Source organism: Aplidium turbinatum, chromosome 1 (assembly GCF_918807975.1).
Source record: "Aplidium turbinatum chromosome 1, kaAplTurb1.1, whole genome shotgun sequence".
Taxonomy (NCBI): Eukaryota; Metazoa; Chordata; class Ascidiacea; order Aplousobranchia; family Polyclinidae; genus Aplidium; species Aplidium turbinatum.
In genome coordinates, this window is record NC_137472.1 from 17989672 (window position 1) to 18016792 (window position 27121).

At 38.1% G+C, this 27121-nt stretch overlaps 1 protein-coding gene across 1 annotated transcript; it reads right to left on the minus strand.

Annotated features, from left to right (window-relative positions):
• Positions 1 to 192: 192 nt before the first annotated feature.
• On the minus strand, positions 193 to 25653 carry LOC145775775 (uncharacterized). Its single transcript, XM_082587147.1, has 9 exons — positions 25549 to 25653; positions 24569 to 24694; positions 23647 to 23774; positions 15074 to 15224; positions 8549 to 8599; positions 6912 to 6965; positions 4469 to 4603; positions 2543 to 2813; positions 193 to 2340 (listed from the first exon to the last, which is right to left on the minus strand). The coding sequence occupies exons 2-9, from the start codon at positions 24597 to 24599 to the stop codon at positions 1887 to 1889; spliced, it is 1275 nt and encodes a 424-aa protein (XP_082443273.1). The 5' UTR covers positions 24600 to 24694; positions 25549 to 25653; the 3' UTR covers positions 193 to 1886.
• Positions 25654 to 27121: the final 1468 nt, after the last annotated feature.

Genomic DNA, 27121 nt, shown 5'->3' on the forward strand with positions numbered 1-27121 from the left:
CCCCAGCAATTTAGGCCTATAGCTCAAAGTCGGTTGAAACTTTTTTAATTGATTGTAGAATTAATGAAGAGTGAAATAAGCTACATTCTTCAAAACGTGATTCTCAAGCAAGTTTGCAAACTTTTAACTTGCTGATTGACACTAGTTGTATTTTGTGATTTAAGTAAATAAGTTCTGAAACTGAAGTTTTTAAACGCAATCTGAAGAATGAATTTATTGTCAAGCAGTATCACTCGTACTGCAAAGGAGAACTGTACACAATAATAAATTCGGTGTTCGAGTGGCAGTTAAGAATTTGAACCTTCAACGAAATAAAACTTCAAGTAAATAATTGTGGTTCAGAAATATGCCAACATGCAATAAAAAAGTAACATGAACCAGTGAGGTAGCTGAAAAGAAAATTTTAAGGGGTGAAAGCAACCGTTGGGAAGCAAATGTTTCCATGCTTAAAATAAAGAGTTTGTTTAAAAATATAACTATAGTGAACCCAATCAATCATTTATGAAACGTCATTGAACATGTAATACATTGTCATTAAAACCTTGTATATTTTTTTGGGGCGCAATATAAAATTTGGAAGGGGAAGACCGCTCTCTCAAGCTCCCACGTGGCTACATCTCTGATATGAACAAGTGTTTTAGTGAAAAAAGTCACGATCGTAGACGAGAGGTTGGATCGATCTTCCTAATCCTAACTATCAAAATGACGTTGGTGTGACGTATCAGAAGCACGTGACTTGGCAAAACACTTGATGTTACGATTGATGAAAACGCGAATATTAACTTCTTTGCCTTTCCCGCATAATTCTGGATACGAAAATGAGACACTGACAGTGAAATGGCGGACACATTTCAGTTCATTTCACACTGGTCAACAGCAAATTCCGATTAGGTGATTCCTGAAGGGTTTGTGGCGCTGATTTCGAAAATATCCTTAGTTTTGCTCTAGCACATCAGATTTTTAAGATCTTTGAATTTTTGTTGTTTAAATTTGACAATAATATGTTTAAATAGTGATCCAAATGCGACCTAATAGCGATGACTGTAATCTCAAGCTTGCGCAATGCGGACTTCACCATGCTTTGTGAATTGTGTTTACCAATTGCATTTTAGGAATGTATTTTTATGACTAAATACGTAAAATAGTAAGCGCAAATATTTTGAAAATCTGATATGCTAGAGAAAAAACGAGCGCAAATTCGAAATCAAAGCAGAAAAATCATGTAGAAACGCTTATTTGTATTTCTTATTAAAAAAATTAGTTAAAATTTGTTGACCAGTGTAATTAATATACATAGTGATTTGTATGGTGTAAGGTACAACAAATGAGGGGACATACACAACACTTGATAATTGAGGATCATGTAAACAGCAGTTAAGTTATAGAAGCAAGTCAAGTTATCAAATACATGCCAACATAACCTTAATGGAAAATCGCAGTATAAAAATGATTAGCACATTTATTTGTGTTTTATAGGCCTACACAGCATATATACTGGTAGTACTTCGGAACAAATAAGTTATTATAGTTAAAAATCACGTCATTTACAAGTTTTCTTTGTCTCGGGTTGTTTATAATTGTAGGCTACCATATACTATTCTCGTAACAGTCGAAATAAAAGGTTCCTCTCTCTAGGTGCTTTGCGACCACCGCATTCGGTTGTGAAATAACATTACGGTGCCAGCTTTACCAAATCCCACGAGGTAGGCTGGTGATCCAACAACGAAACCAAGAAAATAAGGTCTTGTTTTATGATATGTTGAGTAGCCACAATAAGCGAACTAGTGTAAGAAACAAGGGTTCTCATAGTCATAACAAGCATATAAAACCAATCTCACTACCTTCAATATGGTGTAATACCTCGAGTATGAACAGCGTTAATGAAGTTAAACATTCGTGTTCAATTTGTCATCTTCGTGCACAGGTGGGCTTACATACTGTCCAGTGTAATAACCCGAATCCGGATGCTCTTGAATGAAAACAATGCTTTCAGTGGTAGAGAGCTTGTTTTTAAGAGGAGATAAACTGCTGTTGGTGTTGTTTTCTGCAACAGTTTTAGTTCGTATTTTTTGGGTTACATCAGCAAGTTTTTCTTCAAGTTTTTTATTGAAAAAACTTTTAACCCGACGACGTCCTGAGATCTTCCGCAGCAAGCCAATGGTATGCTCTGGTAACCGGTAACTTTGGACTTGGAAAATGTTGTCAAGATATTTCTTTGACTTTTCTTCAAAATGAACAGCAGAGAATTTCTTCTTTGCATCATCTCTAACTCGAATCAATTCACAAACGATGTTGTATGGGTCAAACGTGGGGTTCAACAAGGATTCTTTTTCATTCAATCTGAAACAAAATGATTGGAGTAGTATCAAAAATTGTAATAAATTTAGATAAAACTTTTTATAACATAAGCTACAAGCATGTGATTAATCTCAGATTTTTCGAAAATACCAGAACATTTTCTGAAACAATCTCTCATTGTTTTCTACGACGCAACAAAACGAATTACTGCTGTCGAGAATTCTATAACATTACGTTTACTTACTCGTGGTGATCGTATGCGTCCGTTGTGATAATTTTGTCCTTTTCAGATTTCTGTATCACAATCACATGATCCGCTTCAACAACATTTTTGTTGACCCATTTAATGGCATCAGTGGTGGCCATCACTGTTGTGTTCCACAAGGTGAAAGTGACATCCATTCCAATATCTCTCAACCAACAGCACAAGTCATCACCAGCTTGTGAATAAAGTGACTTGCTGCTGCATTCGTTGCTACTCAGAACGACAAACAACTTTCGTTTTGGAAGCGGTCCTGAAAAGAATGCTTGTTGGTCATGCATGAGTGAACTTCATTCATGCTTAGTTGAGAGAGAGAGAGATGTTTGTTTATTTGCCTTTCTAATACGAGTCGAGATAAAGAAACACAATTACATGAAAATCAAAATATAGCAATAGAAAGGTCTGGCAGGTTAACCAGTCAAGGTGCTGCCTAGTTGCATGCACGATAAAAAGTATCTTCAATACAACGTAGGTTACTTTGTTTGTTCTATTAGCCTTTGCTTTCCCATAGTTTTTTTCGATGGATTGAAAGTGAAGTAAACTGGATGAAGTTGTTGCAGTCTACAACAACTTGATTGACAGAGGGAACCTTTATCCCCTGTCTGAGAAAGCATCTACTAGAACAGTAGTTCTCAACCTTTTTTCTTCCGTGGCCCATTATTCATTGCGTAAAAATTCTGTGGCCCATTAAGTTTTTATATGAGAAAAAACGACAAAATAGGTTTATAAACAAAAAACAGCAGAACATTTCAAAACGGATTATTCATTTAACCGATCATTGGTGACAGGTTTGCTCCTGAACATTGTTAACCAACAGATGAATTTTTGGAGGGGTTGAAGATAGCGCACAACGCGAACCATCTTCCCCTTCAAGTAGGTCATTTTTATAGATTCTTTGCCGACACGCGGATAAAAGCACCCATCCTTGCCCAAAAACTCGCTGGTTGATAAGGTCTCAAACATGTCTTTATTAGTAGAGTCGTTTGCACTGCAATCCAAAGTACAGGTACAGCTACAGGCACATGAAATGGACAGTGTTAGCAGTGACAAATCACATCCAGAAGTGCTTCAAGTGAGATAAAGACGAAGCCAGTATTTCTATCAAATAAACTGTGACAGATATTCCAGCTGCTGCCTGGAAAGAAGTATCTGAATTTGAACCCGTGACTGATGATCCAGGTGATTGGTTGGTTTTAATATCAGACAGGCAGCAAGTGTGTGACATTGTTGCACGTGGTCCACCGCGACAGATTGAAACTAAAAAATTTCCATTTCACCATGAAAGACGTACCGCCACCATTTCGTGACACTGTTCAAGAAACTTACATCTCGCTCTGCGCTACTCAAGCGTTTGGCAGGCTCCAGCTGGGGGGGCGAGGGCTGACACTTTGCATATATCAGCCTTAGCCCTTGTCTACTCTTCAGCTGACCACTGTGCACCTGTTTGGTGCCGCAGTGCTCACTGCCATAACATCGACACTGCCACAAACAGGGCCCTGCGCACAGTGACCGGATGTCTGCGTCTCACACCATTAGACAATCTTCCCATTCTCTGTTACTTTAATTGTTACTAAACAAACACATAGCCTAGGTGTAAAATTAACTATTAGTGAGAAAAATGAAACAACATTTTTCAATAAATCTCTCAATTTTTTAAATACGTCTGTGGCCCACCTCAAAATGCTTCTATGGCCCACCAGTGAGCCATGGCCCACTGGTTGAGAACCGCTGTACTAGAAGCTTTATCTTGGCATTTTGCAGAGGCTGGCTGTTATCGAGACCAACACAGAGAACTTTCTGCACGGCATGAAAGGCTTATGCTGAATCAACGTTCAGGTACATTTAGAACATCTGTCTAAAACGATTGAATATCAAAAATGGTGAAAACAGTGTGACAACAGTTTTTACCTTGAGGTGTTCTCAACAAGCAAAACAAACCAATAACAAAGCAGATCAAAATGCCTCCGCTCAGGACAATTACAGCTGGCATCAACGCTGGATTAGATTCCTTCTTGCTTATGGGTTGTTGTTTCACAGTTGAAGCTAAAACAGTAAAGTTGCTTGTGGTTTGTGGAAGCAGAAAGAAGAAACATATACAGTTGCTTAGATTTCAACATTGTTAAAACTGAGGCGCCTAGCTGGTGCCAAACAATTACATCTCGTGGGTTTTGACTGTTTTTTTTCGTTTCATCCAACGCTATGTCAACAATTCTTTCAGGTGTAACAAAATCTTACTGGACATAACTTTTATGGTATGTAGCCTACATTGTACGAATGTTACATCAAATTCAGCCACTTGCTCTGCTTGGCTTTTTTGCTTGCCATTAACCACTTTTTGTAGTATTAATGGCATTTATTGTTGTACGAATCTTAGTCATAGAGTACTCATGCATACTGAAGTACAAATTTTAAAGCCGCAGATAAAAAGTCCAAATGGAAGTCATGTAAGATTTCCGTCAAGAAATATTTAGCCATCATTAAATTACTGTTGTACAAAGCACCAGATGCAATGCATGGCATATCAGCATTGGACAAAGCTACCTGATCTGGTTTGCCGTCAACTGGCCTGAATTTTGAAAAATCTATCTCTTGTTAAAGAAGATCAGAGCATCGTTTTTTTTTTTTTAGTGATGTTAATGCGTTTATTTAACGTTTTTGTTTGGAAGTATACAATCATAGTGAGGTAGAAAAGCCCAACAATCTGAAGTGATTAATTTAGATGTCATGCGATAGTTAATTAAAAAGTTATTATGATATTGCATCCGGCCAAAGGCCCAAACACAAACTTTGAAAAACACCTTCTGATCGATAGCACGTCTTAATGCATTTTTAGCAATATCAGCAGAGTCCATATAAAGTAAATTTTGATTGATTTTGCTATTGATTTTTCTCCTTTTTTTATTTCTTATTAAATTTATAGCAGACAAGAAAACTACGACAAAAAATTGGCGGTGCTATTGTTTTAGCTAAGATAACTATCGTTCTTCTAAAAGAGTTCAAAATTAGATTTTTTTCTACTTGACCAAGCCTACAAAAGCTTCTATACAAAATGCTTTAATTGTTTTTAAAAATTGCATTGCTGGTTGAGAGATTAGATTAATTTAATATTACTATAATTTTAATTGCAGCAATGATTTAACAACGTATTAAACTTTGCATTTTATTCAAGCATATCTGTAACGGGGTGGATTTTTTTGTCAGACCCGAAACAAGTTTTGAAATATCACAAAGAAAATATCTTGCATAAGCTAATTTCTTGAATTTTGTTTTTTCATTGATTCCACATCGTTTAAACGTGATTTAGATGTTTTTAAAATATTACAAGTTCCACAATAGGCATTTTGTCACATGTGGCAAAAAATCTTGTGACAATGGCTAATATTTTTGATTAATTTATTATTGCTTCAAAATATGTCATGTTACATTTTTTGCTCCGTTTTTTCACATAGTTTTTTAATTGAAATGAATAAAATTGTGTCATTTCCTGCAGAAAAACCAATAGGTGAGTAGCGATCCTCTGATATCTGCCTTGCATGTTAGGATTATAGCTTAAACGTACAAAAACTACTAAGTGTACAAGGGAAACGAATTTTTTAATATATTTGCTTGTAACGTTTACTGAGCATAAAAAAAAATCGCTGAAACAAATGTGACCATGGAATTAATAAATACGAACTAGATCCGTGTTTTTATGGCTTCCTGATGACGCATGTAAACAATCCAGACTGCACAAACCAAACAGACGTTTTGAAAATGAATCCGGCATGGCCTAAATTGATGTCACTATGTGCATTGTTCAATGTTCCTGCCACTTCCATGAACGTGGTAAACTCACTGGCTGAGTTATGGAACATCGATCAGGGAGACATTTAAACTCACGTCTTGCAACGTTGGAGTTCCTCAGGTGTTAGTAAAAGATAGGATAAGGTGACTATTCTTTAAATAACCTTTTATCGTTTTAGCTTTATAGTGTTTTCTCTTACAAAATTACATGGAATGACCATCATCAGCCCTTTCTTTTGTGGAATACTTTTTTAAGCTATTGAACGAAGGAAATATCAAAAGTTTATTCAGTTACCACGCTGAATAGTTTCTGGTTGAAATCAAATTAGGCTATTTTCAAAGTAATAATTTAGTGCAATTATCAAAATACCAAATTAAAATGCGTTTTGACATCTAGTGATATCCTTTAATGATATTTTACAATCTACAATACAGTATGATCCTGCAGGTGCAGACCTATACGCTCAAGTATAAAAATATATATTTTTAATCAGCATTTAAACAATCTGGCTACCATTTATAAGTCCCTCAAGTTCAAAGACATACTTTTAATTTATAAAACTCTTACTTGTAGTACCAGGATAATGGGCAGTCATGTAGACCAAAGGATGATTCCGGTGAGCTGAAAAATACAAATAAAAGTAGACGTTCTTGCAGCGTTATTCAGCATTTTTTAGCGACGGAACACATGATGCATTAAAATGAACTTGCAAAACACCAAATATTTTTATATTAATGCAATAAAATAAACAACACAACAATTTACACACTTTCAGTTTTTCTCAGTGCGATATCTGAGCCTGTTTGGATGAGCACAAAGTTGATGTTAGGGCAGGAATAGCAAAAAGACAAACGCGAAGCTCTTGTAATTTTCGACCACTGTTTCATGCAAGACTACTTCAACACTAATCAAACCAACAACTTTCTTGCGAAGCACCTGACGACCTTTCAAGAAACACCGGTTGAAAAAGGACTAGGTCCAAGATTTCTCAAAGAATAGAACAGGAACTGAATGTGTGATAGTTCATTTGGGAAAGCGTCTGGGTTTTGGCAACAAAGAAACGCCAAGTCTAAGCACTACTGCGGGATGTACGCTTGTGTAAAGTACGCCTGATGCACGGACAGCTGTGAACGCCATTGCTTCTGCGGCTATTTAGTTTAGACACAAGTCCTGTGATGCTGTTCGGTATTCATTCATTTTCAAGGTGATCGATATTAATACTATCAATAGTAAACTTTATTAATATGATCAAGAGTTCATTCACTTTAAACTGAAATGTAAACAGCAAATCCTGGGAGAAAAAAGAGTTGGATATAAACCGACAAGTCATTGGAGCTTCAGAAACAATTACTCAGTCAGCAAATCCATCATTTTACATTAATTCAACATCTGCAGTAGTTGGATAAATGCAAAGAAGAACAAAGTGGTTGGCTGAAAATGCAGCAATCTGAAATTAATGAAGTGAGGTTCCTGGTTCCAATAATTTCTTTGCACACATAGATCGGGAGTCGCTTTTTGAACAGATCTGTATGAATCCTGGATACGACTTATTTGAGAGACGACACTAATGGTATCTTTTGTGTGGAGGAATGCATCATATTTTACACTCCAAATTTTTCATTAGGATCAGAATCCAAATTAAATATTAGTTTTTTTAAACAAACCAAGCCGCTGCAAACCCAAACAAAAATAAAAATTATATGTTTTGCAATGTTTTTATCTACCAGGCCTAACGCCTCTGTTCGCAATTGCCATAAACTCATAATATTGATATTGAAAAACTAACATCTCGTTGAAAATGAAGTTGATAGTTATGAACAATATTAGCACCGAACTCCGGCTTACACTACCCAACTTGAAGACAAGTCCAAGTTTATAATTAGCTGGATATAAACTGTCAAGACATCTGTGAGTGAAGTTTTAGAAGCAATAACCCAGCCTGGAAACCCGTGCTTTGGTTACTACTAGAAATAATACTTCACGTTGCAGCTGTAGAATATTATTCTGCTTACCAAAATCAAAGAAACGAACCACTCTGCCCATTCACTGTTGAACAGGATCGTCTGTTTTCTTGCGCAAGGCGAAGAGAAGGTTGGATTAATTACGTGGTTACAACGTAAATGCAATCAGAAGATTAACAATCAAAATCACAAAGCCTGAGCAGTTGTAGAGCGACAACAAATGCACCAAATAATTATTATTACCTAGTTTGTGCAGACAATTGACTGTAGGGGCCCAATTGAGGTCTGAACATTCTGCAACAAAATAAAATGATTACAGTTGACGTCTGGGCTTTGGAGATGATAAAAAAAAATAAGAAAAATAAATAAGTTTGAACATATCCAGCAATTATCAAACATAAATCTCTACCCATAACTGACGTTTGCACGTAGATTCGACGTTCTAGCGTTGGTTTAGAAATGAAAATAAGAAAATATATCTCCAAAAATTAACGGCAGTATAGCGGCCGATAAAAGTCTAGCTGTCAGAGTGTAGCTATGTGGAAAGGAAACCAACTAACTTTTTTATACTTCACTACACAAAACACATTGTATCAATGAAGTCGTGCACACGACAGTTTTTAAAAGCACGTTTTTGGTTTTCAAGTTATGTCTCAATCTATCAAAGTCACCAGGCAATGATCTGGCTGATAAAAAGCTGGTTACGTAACTGCAACGGTTTCATTAATTTTTCATGAATCAAGCGAAAAGCGGAGCAAACAAAATGCATTGGTCCATCCTTGTGCTGCCTTCTGTTGCTTGAGATTAACTCAACCATGTTAAACAGCGGATGCAACTGGTTCAATGAATGAGTCAAAGACATGTACTTTTCGAAGTACTTCCTTTCTATGCAGACCATCCGGCCTCTCTGTACAAAGAATTAATTTTAGGAACTGTTTAGCAATATCGATGTCCATCACTAAAGATAAAGCATACCATGTTAACAAAAGCATAACAATGGAATTGAAACTTGATCGCCTTAGTTATTTCAGTCCAAGCAGGGGTTCCTAAAGTGGGCACCGATGAAGATGAAAAAGCACAAATGAACAAAAACGCACAGTAAGGAACCCTTTCTTTGATACCTTATTTTTAGTTTTTATTTTGCCACAAAATATTTCACTGAGTCATAATTGTGGAAAGACATAAAATTGCAACAACTCGTTTTTCGTCATTACACCACCCTCGCTATAAGACTGAGCGTATGAAAATCAATATAAAACAAAGAAAGACCCATATTGCTACTTGGATAAAGTCTTGACTAGCTAAGTGACATTAGCAGTTTTTGTTTGGTCTACTTCAAAAAAAACGTAGTTACCGTAATACAAATAGGTGTTTTTCTTCAATATGTTTGCTTTGTTTTTTATGTAGCCTACTGTAGGTTACTAATTTGGCATAACTTGAATCTTGTCCTTCTACAATTTGTTTCAAGATCTCTTTCCTTTCTTTTTACAAAATATGATGATGGTGTATATGATGCTGATGAATATGATGATGATCATGGCCACCTAAAGATACGGCCTGATTTGTCACATTTTGCAGAAATTTCCAGGTTTTTCTAACTTTGAGCGAACGTTTAAATAAATTTTTCTAAAAATTAGATTTTTACGCTTTCTTTATTCTTTTCCCCAGATGACACAATAGGTTTTAACATCCTCACATGTTGAAAAACAAAGAAAATTTGATTTCAAAGATTTTAGTCAGACTGTTAATTTTCAATAACAGTCTGATTTTGCAATTTTCAACTTACTTTTTCTCATTTGCTTCTGCTTCCCCAAGCCAACAAAAAAGTTTTATGTCATTAGGAAACCGCAAAAAGTAAAAACATCTCAAAAAATGTCAGTCAAGCACTAACAGTAGCTGTAATCAAAATCTGCAAAATGTGACAAATCAGGCCGCATCTCCAGGTGGCCATGTGATGATGTATAATGAATTCACTTAACAATTGTCAACTCGAGTTAGTAAAAAAGATAGACCCTAGCTCCTAGAGCTGCGGCTTTTGTATAAAATAATTTATCAATGAGATGTGGGGACATTAATGAACTCATGAGAAATGTAAGAAACTTGGGCGCTTCCGATCGTATTTTATGCCAGTTTCAGTGTTGAGTAGGCTAGGCTAAGTCAGTCTCATTAAAGTTACAACAATAAGTTGATTTTTTATTAATTTTATTGCACCGCCAAGCAATTTTTAAGCATCCAAAAAAGTTTAAATTTGATTGACTCTATGGCAGGGATACGCTCTAATGTCCAAAACAATCGTGTCTAATCGTTTGACTTTAGTTGAATTGTTTTTTTTTAACAAAACGGTTAAATAAAACATATGTCACACACTCATAATCGTGTTTGGGTTACGCAATACTTTTATCGCAAAGTTAATCGTCGACCATTTCAATTACACCAAGCCATGACGCACGATAACACAGGAGTCATGATCACCTGAAAGTTATATAACGGTCTTAACTACAGGAATAGCAATAGGCTTTAATTTATTATCCATTAGTTCAGGTCAATAGAGTGAAAACGTTTTATTGATAAGACAAACGCACTGAGGAAGTGAGAATGAAAGACATATTTTTTTATGCTGTATAACATTCTTAAAGTCAGTCGTTGTAGGTTGTTGCCTATACCTTGGTTTGTCTTGGAACAAGCACATCACTATCCTGCTTTTTGTTTCTAAGAAACGACACGGCAACAAGTCAGAAGAGGACGACTTGTAATTGAAATTGAACAACTTTATAAAATTAGATTTTTAACGTCTTCAGCAAAAGTGTAACATAGTGTAATTTGAACGAAAGCGTAAAAATCATATTGGCAAAATGAAGTGTCAACTTATTTGTAGGAGTGTTCAATTTCGATTATTTGAATATTCGAAATTCGAAATTCAATTTATTTTCGATTTCCGAATTTCGATTTCGAATATCACAACTATTCACCAAACTGCAAAATGTGATTTTATTGAAAGAAACGACATGAAAATTCGCTAGAAAACGCGAAAAAAAGCCATGAAAATTTGCGAAAAAATAACACAAAATAACGTCTACAGCTCCAGGCCCATGTTGGTGTTTATGAACACAAGCTGATCGACATGGTCACCCGTCAGTCGGGATCTCAACTTCGTGACGATCAGGCCAGCTTTTGAAAACGATCGCTCCGCTGGAGCCGAGGTTGCTGGGATCCCAAACACTTCAAGTTCATTTTCACAGCGAGCGATTCACTGCCGCGACATTTCACTGCAGAATGCAGAGGTTTCGACTCGAAAGCGACATCGAGTATGTTTGCAAGCGCATCAAGCTAAACGCACGCTCCGTCTACGTAAGCAAATTATGTTGTTTTGGGGTGCATTCGACATCTGATGACATTGAATCGACACAAAATGGTAGATTTTTGCTATGTCCCAGGAAGCAAAATTAGTCATTTTTACATTGATTCAACGTCTGCAGACATTAAATCAATGTAAAAATGACAGATTTTGTTGTCTGGTGTTGAATTGTAGCATCGCAACTCGTTCTAGTGATTATTTATAGCGAAGCTGTTGCGGTTTGCATTCAAAAAATGTTTTCCTGCTGCCGATCGCTAGTTCATCTATTGTTTTATGTATCAATACAGCATAAAAAGTTGCCCACACACAGAAATATGCGCAGGCCCGTAGCCAGCCGGGGTAGCCAGACCGCAGAGCAGGGGGGGCAACTTTTTTTCAGGGGGGCCTCGCCCCCCCTGAAAAAAATTTCTCCTCCCTTGGCATAATCTCAATATTCTCGGGCAAAAGCTACAATTATAATGATTTTGCATATTTAAATTTGTTCGGCCCCCCCTAAAAAAGTTGTCCCCCTTGCTCTGCGGTCTGGCTACCCCTTGCTCTGCGGTCTGGCTACGGCTCTGCCCCCACGGCTTAGGCGCCTATGGATTCGGTAAAAAATGGATAAAACTGCGACAAAGCTCAGCCTACACTTTCTGCTATTGCACAACCTAGCTATCTTTATTCTTGAGAAATTTGGCAATAAAAATGCCAACCTGGCATCCCTGGTGCAGGACTGGCCGTTGGACCCGCGAGAGCGTGTGATAGTCACGTGATCGACGATGCGCATGCGTCGAAGTCTTTTTTCGCTTGCAAAATGAGACAAGACAGATTTCGCGCCACTCGCGTTACTTTCAACCGCGTTCAGCCGAAAGGGCGGCTATAATTTCGAATATGTCCGACACGAATAACGAATTTCGAATATCACCATAATCGAAATCGAATCGAATCGAAAATCGAAATTGAACACCCCTACTTATTTGTCTTTGAATATCATGAATTTTATCGTTTAAACTTTAAACCATTCAAACATTTGAAGGTCTGTCACTGTATCAAGGACACCCAACTTGTTTGACAGAAATAAATGTAGCTTTGTTGAGAACAAGTACCTGTACTGTATAATCACAACACATCAAGTAGGCAAGTAGCCTATGTGTGAAAAATTAAGGACATTTACGCAGTAGGCTACTATGTTTACTTACACAACATTTTCTCAAACAGCCCAACCCAAAAATATATTTTGCTAAGGCTTTTTCTCCTTTGCAAAACGAGGTGTTTTCCCAAATTAAAAACACTTTCTCAAAACAGCACAAACTTGACATAAAAGATCCGAAAAGGGAGAACAAAGTATAAAGCTTCAAACTGACCACAAAAGCAGAGTTCAGTTGATGCATGCAAAAACAACTAACTTATCTACCATCTATTGCTATCACGGTTAAAGTTTAAATCTGTTTATAAATTTATATCACGTGCTGCCGGGGGCCCAATTGACATAACAAATTATTCGAGACAGAAATTAGCAATGAAGTAGCCTACGCGAGACCACAGCACTAAGTATAAAATATATCTAGAAATATATCTTAATCTAAATCTTCAACCACCGGGTGAAAGCCTGGATACGACAAGTATAAAATTGCTTAAACTTATTTTTCAACAACCATCAAATTGCGTTAAAATCATATTTAAGTTTAAGTAGGCTGATTAATATTAAACTTGACCACGCGGTCATCGTTTTTTGCTGTTTCAAAGAAATGTGCGATTAAAAAACATGATGTGTTCTACTGGTGCAAATTAAGCTAAACTATCACACGATGTATAGCCTAAAGTGACAATCTGCTTTTATTCCGACGTTTCGTCAATCAGACACGACTGACTTCTTCAGAGAGCTAGACCAGACAGTGACTAGCTGGTCTAGCTCCCTGAAGAAGTCAGTCGTGTCTGATTAACCAAACGTCGGAAAAAAAAGAAGATTGTCACTTTATACATCGTGTGATAGTTTAGCTTAATTTGCACCAGTAGAACACATCATGTTATTTAACTAAATGCCTGGAGAACGGCCTCATTCAATTTTCAGCAAATGTGCAGTTATTGGAAAGCACCACGCTAGATTTTATGAGACCTTGTTGCAGGATTGTCCCATGTAAAACGTTTTTCGTTAATACGTACAAAGAGCTAAATCTTGATTTGCAATGATTTTCAACAATTTGAAGGGACGTGTCACGTTGTTGCATTCATAAATAATTTGTTTTACCAAGGAAAGTAACTCAAATGACGAAGCTAAGTAAATTGACAGTCCAAAGTTTAGGCTACAAAAGTCAAATCAATGTAAAAAAAACAATTTTTCTTGTTTTTTCGGAATTGTCGCTAGTGTATGTAGGCAGTAGGCATTCGTCTGTTATCCATTGCCGGGTGTCTTTGCAATGGAAACTAGTCCTCCACACCATGGGGTGGTCTGTACAGCGGACAATCCTAATTGATTACCAGAGTGCTATCTGCATCTCACTACACTCAAAGACAGCAATTTTTTTCACATTTTTTTTTGAAGTCCAACTTTAGCCCTGGTTTTAGCATATAACAATACATTCTAAGGCCTCTGTTAAAAAAAATTAAAATTTTACGTCCAAAACTTTTAAAAGTGCCAAAAATTTTTAAAATAAAACTGAGAGATATTCATTCTGCTGTCCTAGCAATAGCCAAGTTTTACGACATTTGGGTCTTAGGTATTCGGGTGCTTGACATTCGGACCGCGTCACAGAAACTTGCTCTATGCTGATTGCTCCATATTGATTGTATTGAGGCTTCGGCACTGACGAGAGGTGTAACAAGCGTTAAAGCAAAAATGGAGATGTGCAGGTATTCGAAGTAACAAGATTCTTTCAGGTATAGTCACCTAGAAGGTATAGTCACCTAGAAGAACGCAAGTCACTTTATTTATCAAATGCCTTGTGAATAGTTTCACTCTGTTTTTGAGATTTAGGTACTTGGCCCTACCAGCAATGCTATACAGTCTATGAAAGTAAAACTGTGGGGTTGGTTGAAAAACAGGAGGAACTATTGGAATTAACCGCTATAAAGACGCTGTGTCTTGTTTCGAAACAATGAGGAATGATATGAAGAGACTGGGAGAAAGATGGTGGTAGAAACAATGCGAGAAATACTAAAGAAAACCTTTGAGATAAAAAAAAGTGCTTCAAAGTAAGAAAATTATATATGTACGTAAAAAACTGGGCAAAGACAAAAAACAGAAAAAAATCTAAAAGGATATAGGAAATTGAACGAATATTGAAGAGTTGGAACTATTACTGGTGGGTGGCCAAGATCCAAAATTTAGAAATTTGAAGAATCTGCACTGACAACCGCACATAAATAGAATTGAAACAAAAATAAGAAGTTTTGTGTCAAAATGGACTACAGCAAACATTTGCAGTAAAGCGTACCTGGCGGTTCTGTTGATATTTCGACGTTTTGCTCATCAATATTCATTCCAAAGTGAGGTAAAGGTATGCTCTGCATGAACACGTCATATGTTTTACTTGGGTCAACTTCGTAGGAACGATTCCGTCCGAACAAATAGTGGCTCATGCAAACCTTTACAAAACAGAGGAAGCACCAATTAAAATTTTAATTTGATTTTGTTTTTAATTTACATCTTTTTAATTTTTGTATTTTTTTTAAATTTATGAAAATTTTAATCAAATTAAAGTTACATTATTACTTTAAGGAAACCGTGAGACAGAATAGAATTGTTAGTTCTACCGACAGAGGTGTCACAACATTTGCTGCTGCATAGCCGAGTGGTGAGAGCCTGGGTACAGCACTCGAAAGGGCGCTAGATCGACACCACTCAAAGGCATGCAGCTGTGTCTTTGGCAGGACACTTAGGCGTGCCTGAAGGTGGACACAAAGATGGATTTCTTGCTCTTTAGTCCACTTAACTTAAATCTTCAACCACCGGGAGTTAGATTGGATACGAAAAAACAAAAACGCCATTTATTCACTGTGTACAAATGTTGTATTAATGTAAAAAGAGTTGATTTTCTGGCTGGGTCAGTGCATCGAGAGAACGAGCTTAAAACACCATTGTTTTCATGTGATGAACAGCACATGCTGACAGTGGCGTAGCAACGCAGTATGCCGCCCTTGGATTTTTGCACGAAACGCCGCCCCTACACCCCCCTGACACCGTCGTAAAAGCTAATTAAAATTCCACACAACAGAAGAATTAAAGCAGTTTTGTTTAATTTAATTGAAAGTTCAAAATAAAACCACTTCTTACTCAGACAGCTGAATGATTCTTTGTCTCCTGTATTTACTCTAACCCCTCGCTTGAATGGCCCTTCTTTATTCTGAAACCTTTCGGGCCCTAGTTTGATTATCTCAACTCTCATGTTATGAGTTAATGTTTCTGGCCAAGTAGTCACATCGTTATGAGAATAATAGATAGCATCTGTTTTATCTTTATCTGACAGTGTGTCGTTCACAGGCTTTCAATGACCACTTTGTTATTGTTTTGCTCGAGGTAGCCCACACTTCTTCTTCCGTCTCAATTTGAGGTGCCGTAGAGATTTACTGTGCTAATCTCTTCTGTTTTTTAAGGCAATTTTTACAAACTTCAAAATGACTCCTTCATTCTTTTTAGTTCCCCTTCTCTTATAGCTTTCTTTTTCTTTCTAAAAAAATCTTCACTTTCTTTTACTCTCGTCATAGGCAAAAATTAACTTAAAAAAATTGCAACTTAAATCTTGTTCTGGAATCTGCAGGCAAACTGCAGCACATTAGTTAAAAACAATAACCATAATTGCAAATTTGCTGAGTTAAGCTAAGTGATCTATTTCAGACTTGAAACTTTAAACCTTTCACTAACTTAACCTATCTTCACAGATGAAGATGGAGGAATCCCCTCTATCTACCACAGACAGATAGTAAAGGTGACAGTTGACTCGATGACCTCACGGTCTATTCCTGTCTCCTCACGAAAGTGAAATAAACATTTCATTTGACCCCAATGAAATGTAGTCCTAAAAAACAACCTCTCATACCAAAGAAGAAAGCTCAATTGGTTAGCGCGTCACTTTTGGAACGAAGAAGCTTCAAGATCAAGCGGCGCTGGTTCGACTTTCGGGGTGTGCGCTTGAGCAGCGCACGTTAAGGACTGCCCTCCATTCAGCGGCTGGTCACAGCGGTAAACCATAATCTCTTCGTGGGAAAATTGTAACGTAAGATTCCCAAATCCGTTCGTCTGCATGCAATGACCCAAAAATAAACACACTTTCGAAACGTCTATTCAAAAGTGTATTCCAGTAAAATTAGCCCGAGGCTATCGAAATGACTGGTGCAACGCCGTACACCTAAAAACTGTCACTACAATACAAATTACTTGGATAAAAGACGGAACCTTTGTCCAGCTAGCAAGCACTAAGCCAACAGTTAAATGTGCGGCCAACTTTCAAACAATCATTTTACGAATGACCAGAATAGATATCCATATCTCAAATTCACGTAGAAAGTAACTGTGACGCAATAAATGAAAGACAATTATGAAGTCATTCCAACAGGTGTTCAAGCTGATGTAATATTTCCTGTTTAAACAGGCCCAAACAAGTCCAAACAGGTCTTATGAACGATGGTGCAATTTTGGCACATGCTTTAGGAATTTCCATGACGTAATATTCAGTAGACTTGAACGGTTTTATATGACGTTTGATTTGTACAGAGATTGGCCGTAACATAGCGGCCCCTAGTTATGACAGTCTAACATGGCATAACTAAAAAAGAATTGAAGGACAATCGTGAGCCAATGAATAAAACACATGATACACAAATTGTTTGAGTCACTCACGTTAAGTTAATACGCAAATACAAAGGGCATGCAAAGAATGAACAGCAAAAAGAATACGCGACGATACATGAAATTGGTACCATAGGTACACGCTAAAATGACGCTATATACAATAAATTATTGCGATAATAACCGACTGTTCTGGGCTCAGACAAGTATCGGCCACCGCAGACAAAACCAGGCTCAAACCCTAACACTTAGGTGTTCTTTACGGGGGCGAGGCACGAAATATCCCTCAACACGTAGTCTACTTTCACTTTCCCCGTACTCTCATCATAGTTGCAGACGGCAACTTTGGCTCTACGAACCACAGGCTTCCCTTTCCTAATTTGTGGAACTACCTCATGCACCCTCCCAAGTTGATACTTCCCACGTTTACCAATGTCTTGGAGAGAACCTACCACTACAAGTTGACCAGGCTCCAAATTCTCGGCCATTTTTAGCCATTTTTTCCGGCCCTGAAGACCTGGCAAGTAAAAATCGATCCATTTATTCCAAAACTGCTGAGAAAGTGACAAATTGAACCGATAATCCCTTCTTAATTGGTCACGATCATGTGGTTGCCCAACAGCACAGTATGGGTCTAAGTATGGGGTCAAAAGTGAGGCAGGGGTGATGACAGTAAAATCCCTAGGGTCGTCACTCAAAGGTACCAAAGGGCGTTCGTTCACGATCCGAACGGCACTGCCTGTGTACGTAAGCAGTTCAATAAAACTGGGCTTACGTATTGAAGAGTCCAAAATGTGAAAAAAGTACTTGGTCATATCGGCCACGAAACCAAATCTGCCAAGCCGCAATCTAGCCAAGAGATCTGCCAGAGAGTTTAACAAATCAGGACCCGAAAACATTACATCATTAACACAAGTTCCTCGAAATTCAGATTGTTTTAAAGCCTTGTTCCTTAAAGCAGCAGCTCTATCTGACGCCAACACAAAATTGTTAGGTAGATCAATATCTTCCTTCAACGGAACAGGTATCTCAAATCGCCCATCTTTCAACTCAATATTCGGTTCGACAAGTTCTCTAGCCAAAATATCATTGCGAGACAATTCACAGGTTTCATTTTGCAAAGTCAAATCCTGAATGACTTTATTCAGGTCTGCTATTTCCATATCACGAGACTCAGTTTTACGCTGAAAGCCAGAGATGACATCCGACTCTGAAGACGTCTGCACTCTGCACACATTAGCAACGCTTTCAACTAAGGGTGACTTACCACCACAAGCCAACCAACCGAGAGGAGTGAGCAAAGCATGCGGTTCACTACGATTGTCACCAACACGCTCTTCTTTTGCACACATCAAATAAGCGTTGTCGTTGCCAATCAGTACATCTACAGTACTACAATCATTCAAATGAAACATATTCACGTCATGAAAATGACGGAAACCACTTAAATCTTGTTTATGAGGTAAAGTTTTAACATCGTCAGCCCAAGCTGGGTTAACCACCGAGGATATATCACAAAACAGTTCATCAGTCTCTAACGACTGGATGTTGAGTTTAACAAGGTCAGCACAAGTAGGTTTCTGACCAGCCAGAGTATCTATTTTAAACGACGCTTTATCATACGGTTTAAGACCAAGTTCGCACACCAAGTCACTCGAAACAAAGGTCAACTGCGAACCAGGATCATGCTGACAATACACCAACTTCGATTTGCCCGTCATTGGATTCAAAACACGAGCAGCAGTAACGCGGTTAAAGGCTGCTTTAACATTTCCAATCTTAACATTACGCACAGGAACTCTAGCACCAGCCTCATCTTTACCGACCAAATCCAGAGAATCACGTGACGTCACATAAAAATCATGCAGAAGAAAATAGTGTTTCCTATCGTTGGTAGGTCCACACTTACGACAGTTATTTGCATGATTACAGTCTCTAACCATATGCTGGCGCAAACAATTCAAGCATTTGCCAGCTTTCACAATGACATCTCTCCGATCTTTAGGTGTCAAGCGCAAAAATTCTTTACAATTAGACAAAAAATGATATTCCACTTGACCACGTGATGAACAACAAAAACATGCCGGTATGTCACTACGTCTGGCCACACCGCCGCGCGGTGCGCCAACAGCAGTCGAGTACTGCGAACTCCCTGAAATCACATTATCATGGGGTTTTACCGACGTCTGCCTAACCGGACATGAAGGCAATTTTCCTTTGCCAAACTTTTTAAATTGCTGCGACTCACCAGAATCGCCCATTAGCATAATGCTAAAATCAGTCGACTTACGCGTTTCCTCCCGTACTACAAATTCAAACAAACTCTGAAAAGTAGGCTCATCAGTGCCACCATACTGATCACCTAAAAAGTCAAGATAACGCTGCTTAGCGTCAAACGGGAGTCGCTTAGCCAAATCCAAAACAAAACGTCCTTCCAATTTGTCACGCTGACCATAAGCTTGCGCGTAAAGCAGACACTGCGACAATTCATCTTTAAACTCTTTCAGATCACTGGAAGAGGTCGAATTCAATTTGCTACCATAGCGATACTTTCTAATTTCTGGTTCGGCAAAAAGACCTCCACGAACTCCAAAACGCTGGGACAAGCGAGCTAACGACATTTCTATTCTGTCTTCCTCTGACAAGCCAGGAGTGTCGGAAACCAAATTAGCAATCGTTTGCGCAGCTGTTCTAACACAAGCTGCTTGTAACAAAGTCAAACGAGTTCCCTTAAAGGGCGAAGCTGCCATCAAGGCCATAACACGATTTTTAAAGAAAATAAATGGCATATTATTACCATCGTAACCAATCAAGGCCGCCTTATCGAAGAACGTCCTACTATTTTGGTATTCAAAAAAGCAATCCTGCTGTTGAGAACTCGATTTAGCGGGAGAAGACAAGCTATATCCCTTAAGGGGCTGAGTGGGCTCAGTCCCATGCACAGCCCGATCACGATCCTCAAACACGTTAAAATCAGGAGACACGATACGCCTCTCACAACCACCCAAATTACGTGTAGCTGGGCGATCAACAACTAGCGGCGCAGAAAACTTTGAAGGGGGCAAAGCATTACTGCTAATGGCGGCCCCGTGACCTGTACGCTCTGGGGGAAGAGTTCGGCTAAAATTCGCAGGCCTTGGCACTAGGTCCTTCGGAAGACCCTTAGCCGCGGCCCCGAGACCTCCTGAAACAGCTGGAAAACGTGTGGATCGCACTGGTCCACTTACAGATTGAACAGGCGTCTGGAAAAGGTTAGGTAAATTAAACTGCGATTGATGTTCACTTCTGGAATGCCTAGAAGAGCCCTTCCTAGAGCTACGCCGGGAGCCCAACTCAGAACGATATTCAGCTAAAACTGCCTCTTTACGTTGTTCGGCCCTCAACTGAGCGTCTTTGAGTGCGAACTCAGCAGCTCTAGCTTCGGCTTCGGCCTCAACTCTTGCGGCAGCCTCTGCTCGTGCGGCCTCAGCAGCTCTCGCGTCGGCCTCAGCTCTCGCGGCAGCCTCTGCTCGTGCGGCCTCAGCTCGTATGGCCTCTGCTCTTGCGATGGCCTCAGCAGCTCTTGCTTCGGCCTCAGCTTGGATCTGGAGCTCCTCTCGTCTTAACTGTAGGTTAATTTGTGCAACTATCCGTGACGAGCTCTCAGACATCCTAGTGCTTACATTTGAGGCGCTATCCTCAGGATGTATGTCAGCATCCAACCTATCTGAGAACTCACTTTCTTTTTGTTCGAAGTTATTTTTTAACGAGTTAAATTCGGGATCTACCCTATCACGAAGTTCTGCCAAGATTGCAGAGTTAACAATTTTACTCAAAAGAGCATGGAAATGCCTTAATTCCTCTTCTAAAGTAGATAAGTTAGATCGAAAAATTAACAGTTCCTGCTTATCACTCAAAGAACCTAGGGCTACAGAAAGTTCCCCAATTTGAGTCAAAATATCCCGTCTAAGATGCCGGGCCTCTCGAACTGACTTAGCCTCATCGTTAATGGGTCCCTCCCCAGAATGGCTTGCCCGACCGCAAAGAACATCATCAGGCTTAAACTCAGTCGAGTCTACGGCGGTCGAGTCCTTGTCACCACCGAGTGTAGACATATTAAATGTTAGGGCTAAATTTAACAATTAAAAAATTAAGTTACACAAACACACAAATTACAGTAGTTATAAAAAACTTAACTGCCAAGACCGTAAAAATACAAAAAAGAATTTAAATGCACGATACCGTAGCTGTACGAGTATGTGAAGTCCAAACGTCCACAAAACTTGCTTGGATTCTTCCACTTGAATCTTCAAGCACAGATGGATTGCCTTTAATCTTCTTTCTTGCCAATGAATGTCAAAGTTATTTTTTCTTCTGTACCAAACTGAGAAGAAATGTCTTTACTTTTTAGCTTAAAGTTCTTCAGTTGCCTACCGAGAAGAAATGTCTTTAATTTTCTTTGCTTCTTTAGACTACCAACCAACAAGATCTTCTTTTATTATTTCTTTGCTTTTGTAGCCTACCAACCAACAACTTCGTCTTTTATTTTTTTATGCTGCCTGTGCTTCCGTACAAACACTAGCCAGAGAATCGTCTTTTATTTTTTTGCTTTAATTTCTTGGCCCACCAGCTAACAAGAACTCGTCTTTTATTTTTTTATGCTGCCTGTGCTTCCGTACAAACACTAGCCAGAGAATCGTCTTTTATTTTTTATGGTCACAGCGGTAAACCATAATCTCTTCGTGGGAAAATTGTAACGTAAGATTCCCAAATCCGTTCGTCTGCATGCAATGACCCAAAAATAAACACACTTTCGAAACGTCTATTCAAAAGTGTATTCCAGTAAAATTAGCCCGAGGCTATCGAAATGACTGGTGCAACGCCGTACACCTAAAAACTGTCACTACAATACAAATTACTTGGATAAAAGACGGAACCTTTGTCCAGCTAGCAAGCACTAAGCCAACAGTTAAATGTGCGGCCAACTTTCAAACAATCATTTTACGAATGACCAGAATAGATATCCATATCTCAAATTCACGTAGAAAGTAACTGTGACGCAATAAATGAAAGACAATTATGAAGTCATTCCAACAGGTGTTCAAGCTGATGTAATATTTCCTGTTTAAACAGGCCCAAACAAGTCCAAACAGGTCTTATGAACGATGGTGCAATTTTGGCACATGCTTTAGGAATTTCCATGACGTAATATTCAGTAGACTTGAACGGTTTTATATGACGTTTGATTTGTACAGAGATTGGCCGTAACAGCGGCATCTAATGGATGGAATAGTTCCCCGGCAACATGACTTCAACAATCGGAAACTTCACTCTGTCAATCTCGGTGACCGGGCCTGCGTCAGTGATTCAAAGCCTTTGCAAGTATGCGAAACTGCCAGGATTAAGTTCTGCAAGAAGCTTTCCCAGTCCGAAGATTAAGATTCAATCAAGTGAAATAAACTTAAAACTAATCTGAACTTAACTACCGTAACAAAGCTAAACTGACTCAGCAATGCTATAGCTTACAAGTTACAACCGACATTCTATCATTACTTCAACAACATGAATATCATTGAACTGTCACAAATACCACATGGTGAGGCACAATCTAAAAAAGTTGCAGATTAGTTTATAGGCATAGCCTAACTTGTTTAATTTTTTGGCTTCACTTAGATCAGTGTTAACTTAGGTCGTTTAAGTCTGAGTCTCTCCGAGAATAAATTAACGTGACTGTCTTTGTTCGTTCAAACTTTAAAACGTTATCACATTTTGCCGCCCTCTAGCAACGTGCCGCCCCTGGATTTATCCACAAGATTCAATGGGTAGTTACGCCACTGCATGCTGATACTACGTCTGGCACAAAGGTAAAACCGAGCCAGCAAAAGTTATTACCTTGCATTGTTTCAAGGTCTATAGCCACAGTGGTGTTGACTGGAAATATCCATAACAGTTCTGGTGTAGCCTATGAAGGAGGGAGGAGAGGTGGAATTATTGAGCCATGGATTTATTATTTGCTTAGTCCATAGCAACACTGTTAATTCTTTTGACAGTACTCTTCCAAACTACCGACGTCCCGATCCAAAATGTATCAAATGCCGTGTTCTACTTTGTTAAATTACTGAAACGTTTCCTTAAAACGGGGGCATAGCCTAATTCCCCCTCCTCTACGTACGCCAAACATAACAGGCACAGAAGATTGAAAAGAATAAAAGTCAAAATCTAAACGAAGTAAGGACATCATACCGCTTCGTCTTGAGTCTTCACATAAGCTTTTTTATTTATTCTGAAGATGTAATAATAATTCAGAGCAGATAAAGAGCCAATTATTTCCAAAGTATATCCATCACTGTCATTCGAAAATACATTGGAGCCTGAAATGAATAAAAGAACAATAAAATCACAAAAAACTAACTGAAATACACTAAAATTAAACCCAGCTGTTTGTTGGATGCTACTTCCAGTGGCAGCTTAAACAATTAAGGCCTAGTCGGTCATTTCCCAAAGACGCTTCACAATCCTTTTAAGTAAACATAGAATCAAAGTAAGCAAAACAAACTATAGCATATTTTGTTCAATGCATTTTGAGTTATACTGGATTAAACAGATCTACAAAGAAGAATATTAGAGTCCCGAGTTTCTATTTCTTGATTTTTTATTTCTCATCGTTATTTATAACTTCTCGAAAACATAATTAGAAAAATATTTTGAATAGTGTTCACTTGGTCGATGCATATTCGTACCACGTAGGGCAGGCCTACAAAGCGCTAGTGTTGCAATAACTATCTTATCATCGCTAAATAATGAAAATGTTTTCCTTGATGCACAAGCGAACGCTTTATATCAGAGGCAAGTAGTTCAACACCCAAGTTTGGTTGATAAAGTTGTTAATCTTCTTCCACTTTCACTTCTTGAGACTTTTTATAGGCTCAAAAGTAAAATATTCTGAACTTCTGGTTAAATTAACTTTCCATAGACAAGCTTGCTTTCATAAAATCTACAAAGTCGACGGAATTCCGAACCAGGCCCCCATTCAAAAGCACAGCCTGACATATTGCCTATCTGTGTTGGTAGGAATTTAATACGTTGCTTCTACAGTGCAACCAAAAGCAAAAGCAATAGCACTAAAAATATTTTTAGGCTATATGCAAAAACACAAACATCTTACTGCTATCAATCCAAGTTATATTGAGAGCCATCCTATCTCCTTCAGAATCTTTGTGAATGTACCAATTTAATTTTAGTTTTGGTACGGGGGCCGGTATACCTCTTGTTACTTTGCTATAAGCAAATTCTGAAAATAAAATGTGGTAAAATCGCTGACAAAAAAAAGCTGACCTGTATTTATAATACGACAAAAAATTGTTATTTAAGAGGAGTTACTTCACTCCACGCGTATAAAATCAATAGAGTTTGGAAAATGGTTTGGTCTCTAGACTCTAGAATACCACTACACCAGGACAGGAGCGTAGCCAGCACAACATTTCGGGGAGGGGGGGCAATAAGCATTATTTCATATGTGAGTGAGCCTGTAACGAATCACCGAAAGCGAAGCACTCAAGCACTTTTAGCCTAATTTAAAATATTTCTGAAGGGAGCAATTGTACAGCATTTCCGTGGGCAGGGTTACTTAGGCACTTATGGGTAGGTAAAAAGACAAAAACAAAAGCCACGGCAAAGCAGAATAATTGTAGCTTTAGTAACAAATATTACATGCGAAATAGATCGATACGGATGGCATGTCATGTGTTCGACATCTCATTCCGTTTGAACTACATGTACCTTGCTCATCATTGAGATAATTCAAAACTGCTTCAAAAATTACTTAATGAAACTTTTAAATCAAATTCTACAGAAATCCAGCTTCGGTGATTATGGTCAAGTGTAATGTGCAACGTAAATTATTCTTAAGCCACAAAATACAGTACGCAAAAGTGACAACAACGAAATAAAACTTGTCAAAATTTTCTTGGAGGTAAGCCCCCAGGTCCCCAGCTGAGTTTGAAAGTCAAATGTTGTATTTGTATTGTTTTATGCAAAAGTTTCAATAATTTGTCGGAACTTTGGTGCCCCTCCAAATTGTTTTCTAGATCCGCAACTGTCTACAAGGGTTATCCTAATAACCAAACAATAACGTCTATAAATTACTTTCAAAACAACAACTTTCGTTTCCTTGGAAGCTGGTTTCCCCTCCCTTGGTTTTCCCACAAGCTGTGTTGCATGATAAGTTGATAGTACTGGAACAAGCAATAGCCAGGTGGACAACAAAAAGAATCTTGATCACGTTGGTTTCAGCACTCATATCACTTTTTACCAACCAACTATGGAAAATAGTACAAACTTAAATGAAGTACAACTTCCTGTAAACAAGTAAGCTACCTGAAGCAAATATAATCACATTAAAATTTTGAAAAATAAATTAATTTTCGTAGCAACAACGTTAAGAGTGTGTGTTGACTGTTGTCTGTCGTTAAAAGTCCACAATTTAATATCTGCAGAAATTAGAGTGACAATTTACGAACAACTTAACAGATGAAATCAAATACAACAGCCTGCAACTGCGTAATTTCAGTACAGAATTCATTCCCTAAAATACTGGGTGGTCGTTTTGAAAGATAAAATCACCAATGCTTCAGCCTGGACTACAGTTTCGCTACAGAACTACAAACTACTGCGAATAACTGCAAATAACAAAGTCAACATAACTAAACGAAAATATATAAATTGAATGAAGCTGTTCACTGGTCTTTTAGTTAAATAACATGATATACGTTCTTTTGATAATTCACCTTATTTTGTACCAGAAGAACATATACAGTCGAGTGGCGTACGCAGGGTGGCACTGGCCCTGTCTTCAAAACATGTTCATTTTTAGCGTTGTTGTGATTGTGTAGTGCAAACAGGTTATTGATGAATGATGATGATCAAAATCTTTTAGTTACTTTAGTTAAACTCCATAGCCGCCCTTTGCATTGTTATGTAGTCAAAGATGGCCTACCAGCAAATTGTGGAGTCAGTCTAATGTTTTTGATCTGAATTCACAACCTATAGTTTAAAAAACATTTTAGGCACTTTTACTAAAAAGTAGGGACCCACCAGTAAATTTCGACGGGGAGAGGGCGAGATGATGCTTACCCCCTGTAGGGTAGGCTTCTTTTTCGTTATTTATGTTCAGAGTTCGATAATTTTTGCTTCAAGTACAGTAATAAATCGCATTCGATATTTAAACTTTCACAGAGAGGTTTGGTAATCTGAAGACACTGCCTGTTAATCAAACTATTATAGTTTTTACTTATCGGTTTAGGCCTACTACTACTACCTATACTGCTTTTCATATTCATGTATTTAACAATTCAATCCAAAAGTACAGTGACATACGTAAAGACCGAAGTTTATATTGCACCAACTATGACTGCACCAACAAATAGCCTTGACTACCTTAAACCTTGTTTATCAAACTATAAAGTTGCATTAGACTACTCTTGATAAAAAAAAGTCAAATTATATCGAACGCTCCCCTCCCCCAGTAACAAAATCCTGCGTACCGGTACGCCACTGAACGTACAACGTCAATACGCGTGGTTCATTGGGTTGAGTAAGCTCACTACGTCGTCTACATAAAACATTATATGCGACGTCAAAAGTGATATATCACATTTTCTTGTTTTCAATACAAAATAGGTCTAAATGAGTAAACTAGTTGCTGCAAACTAAAAAAATT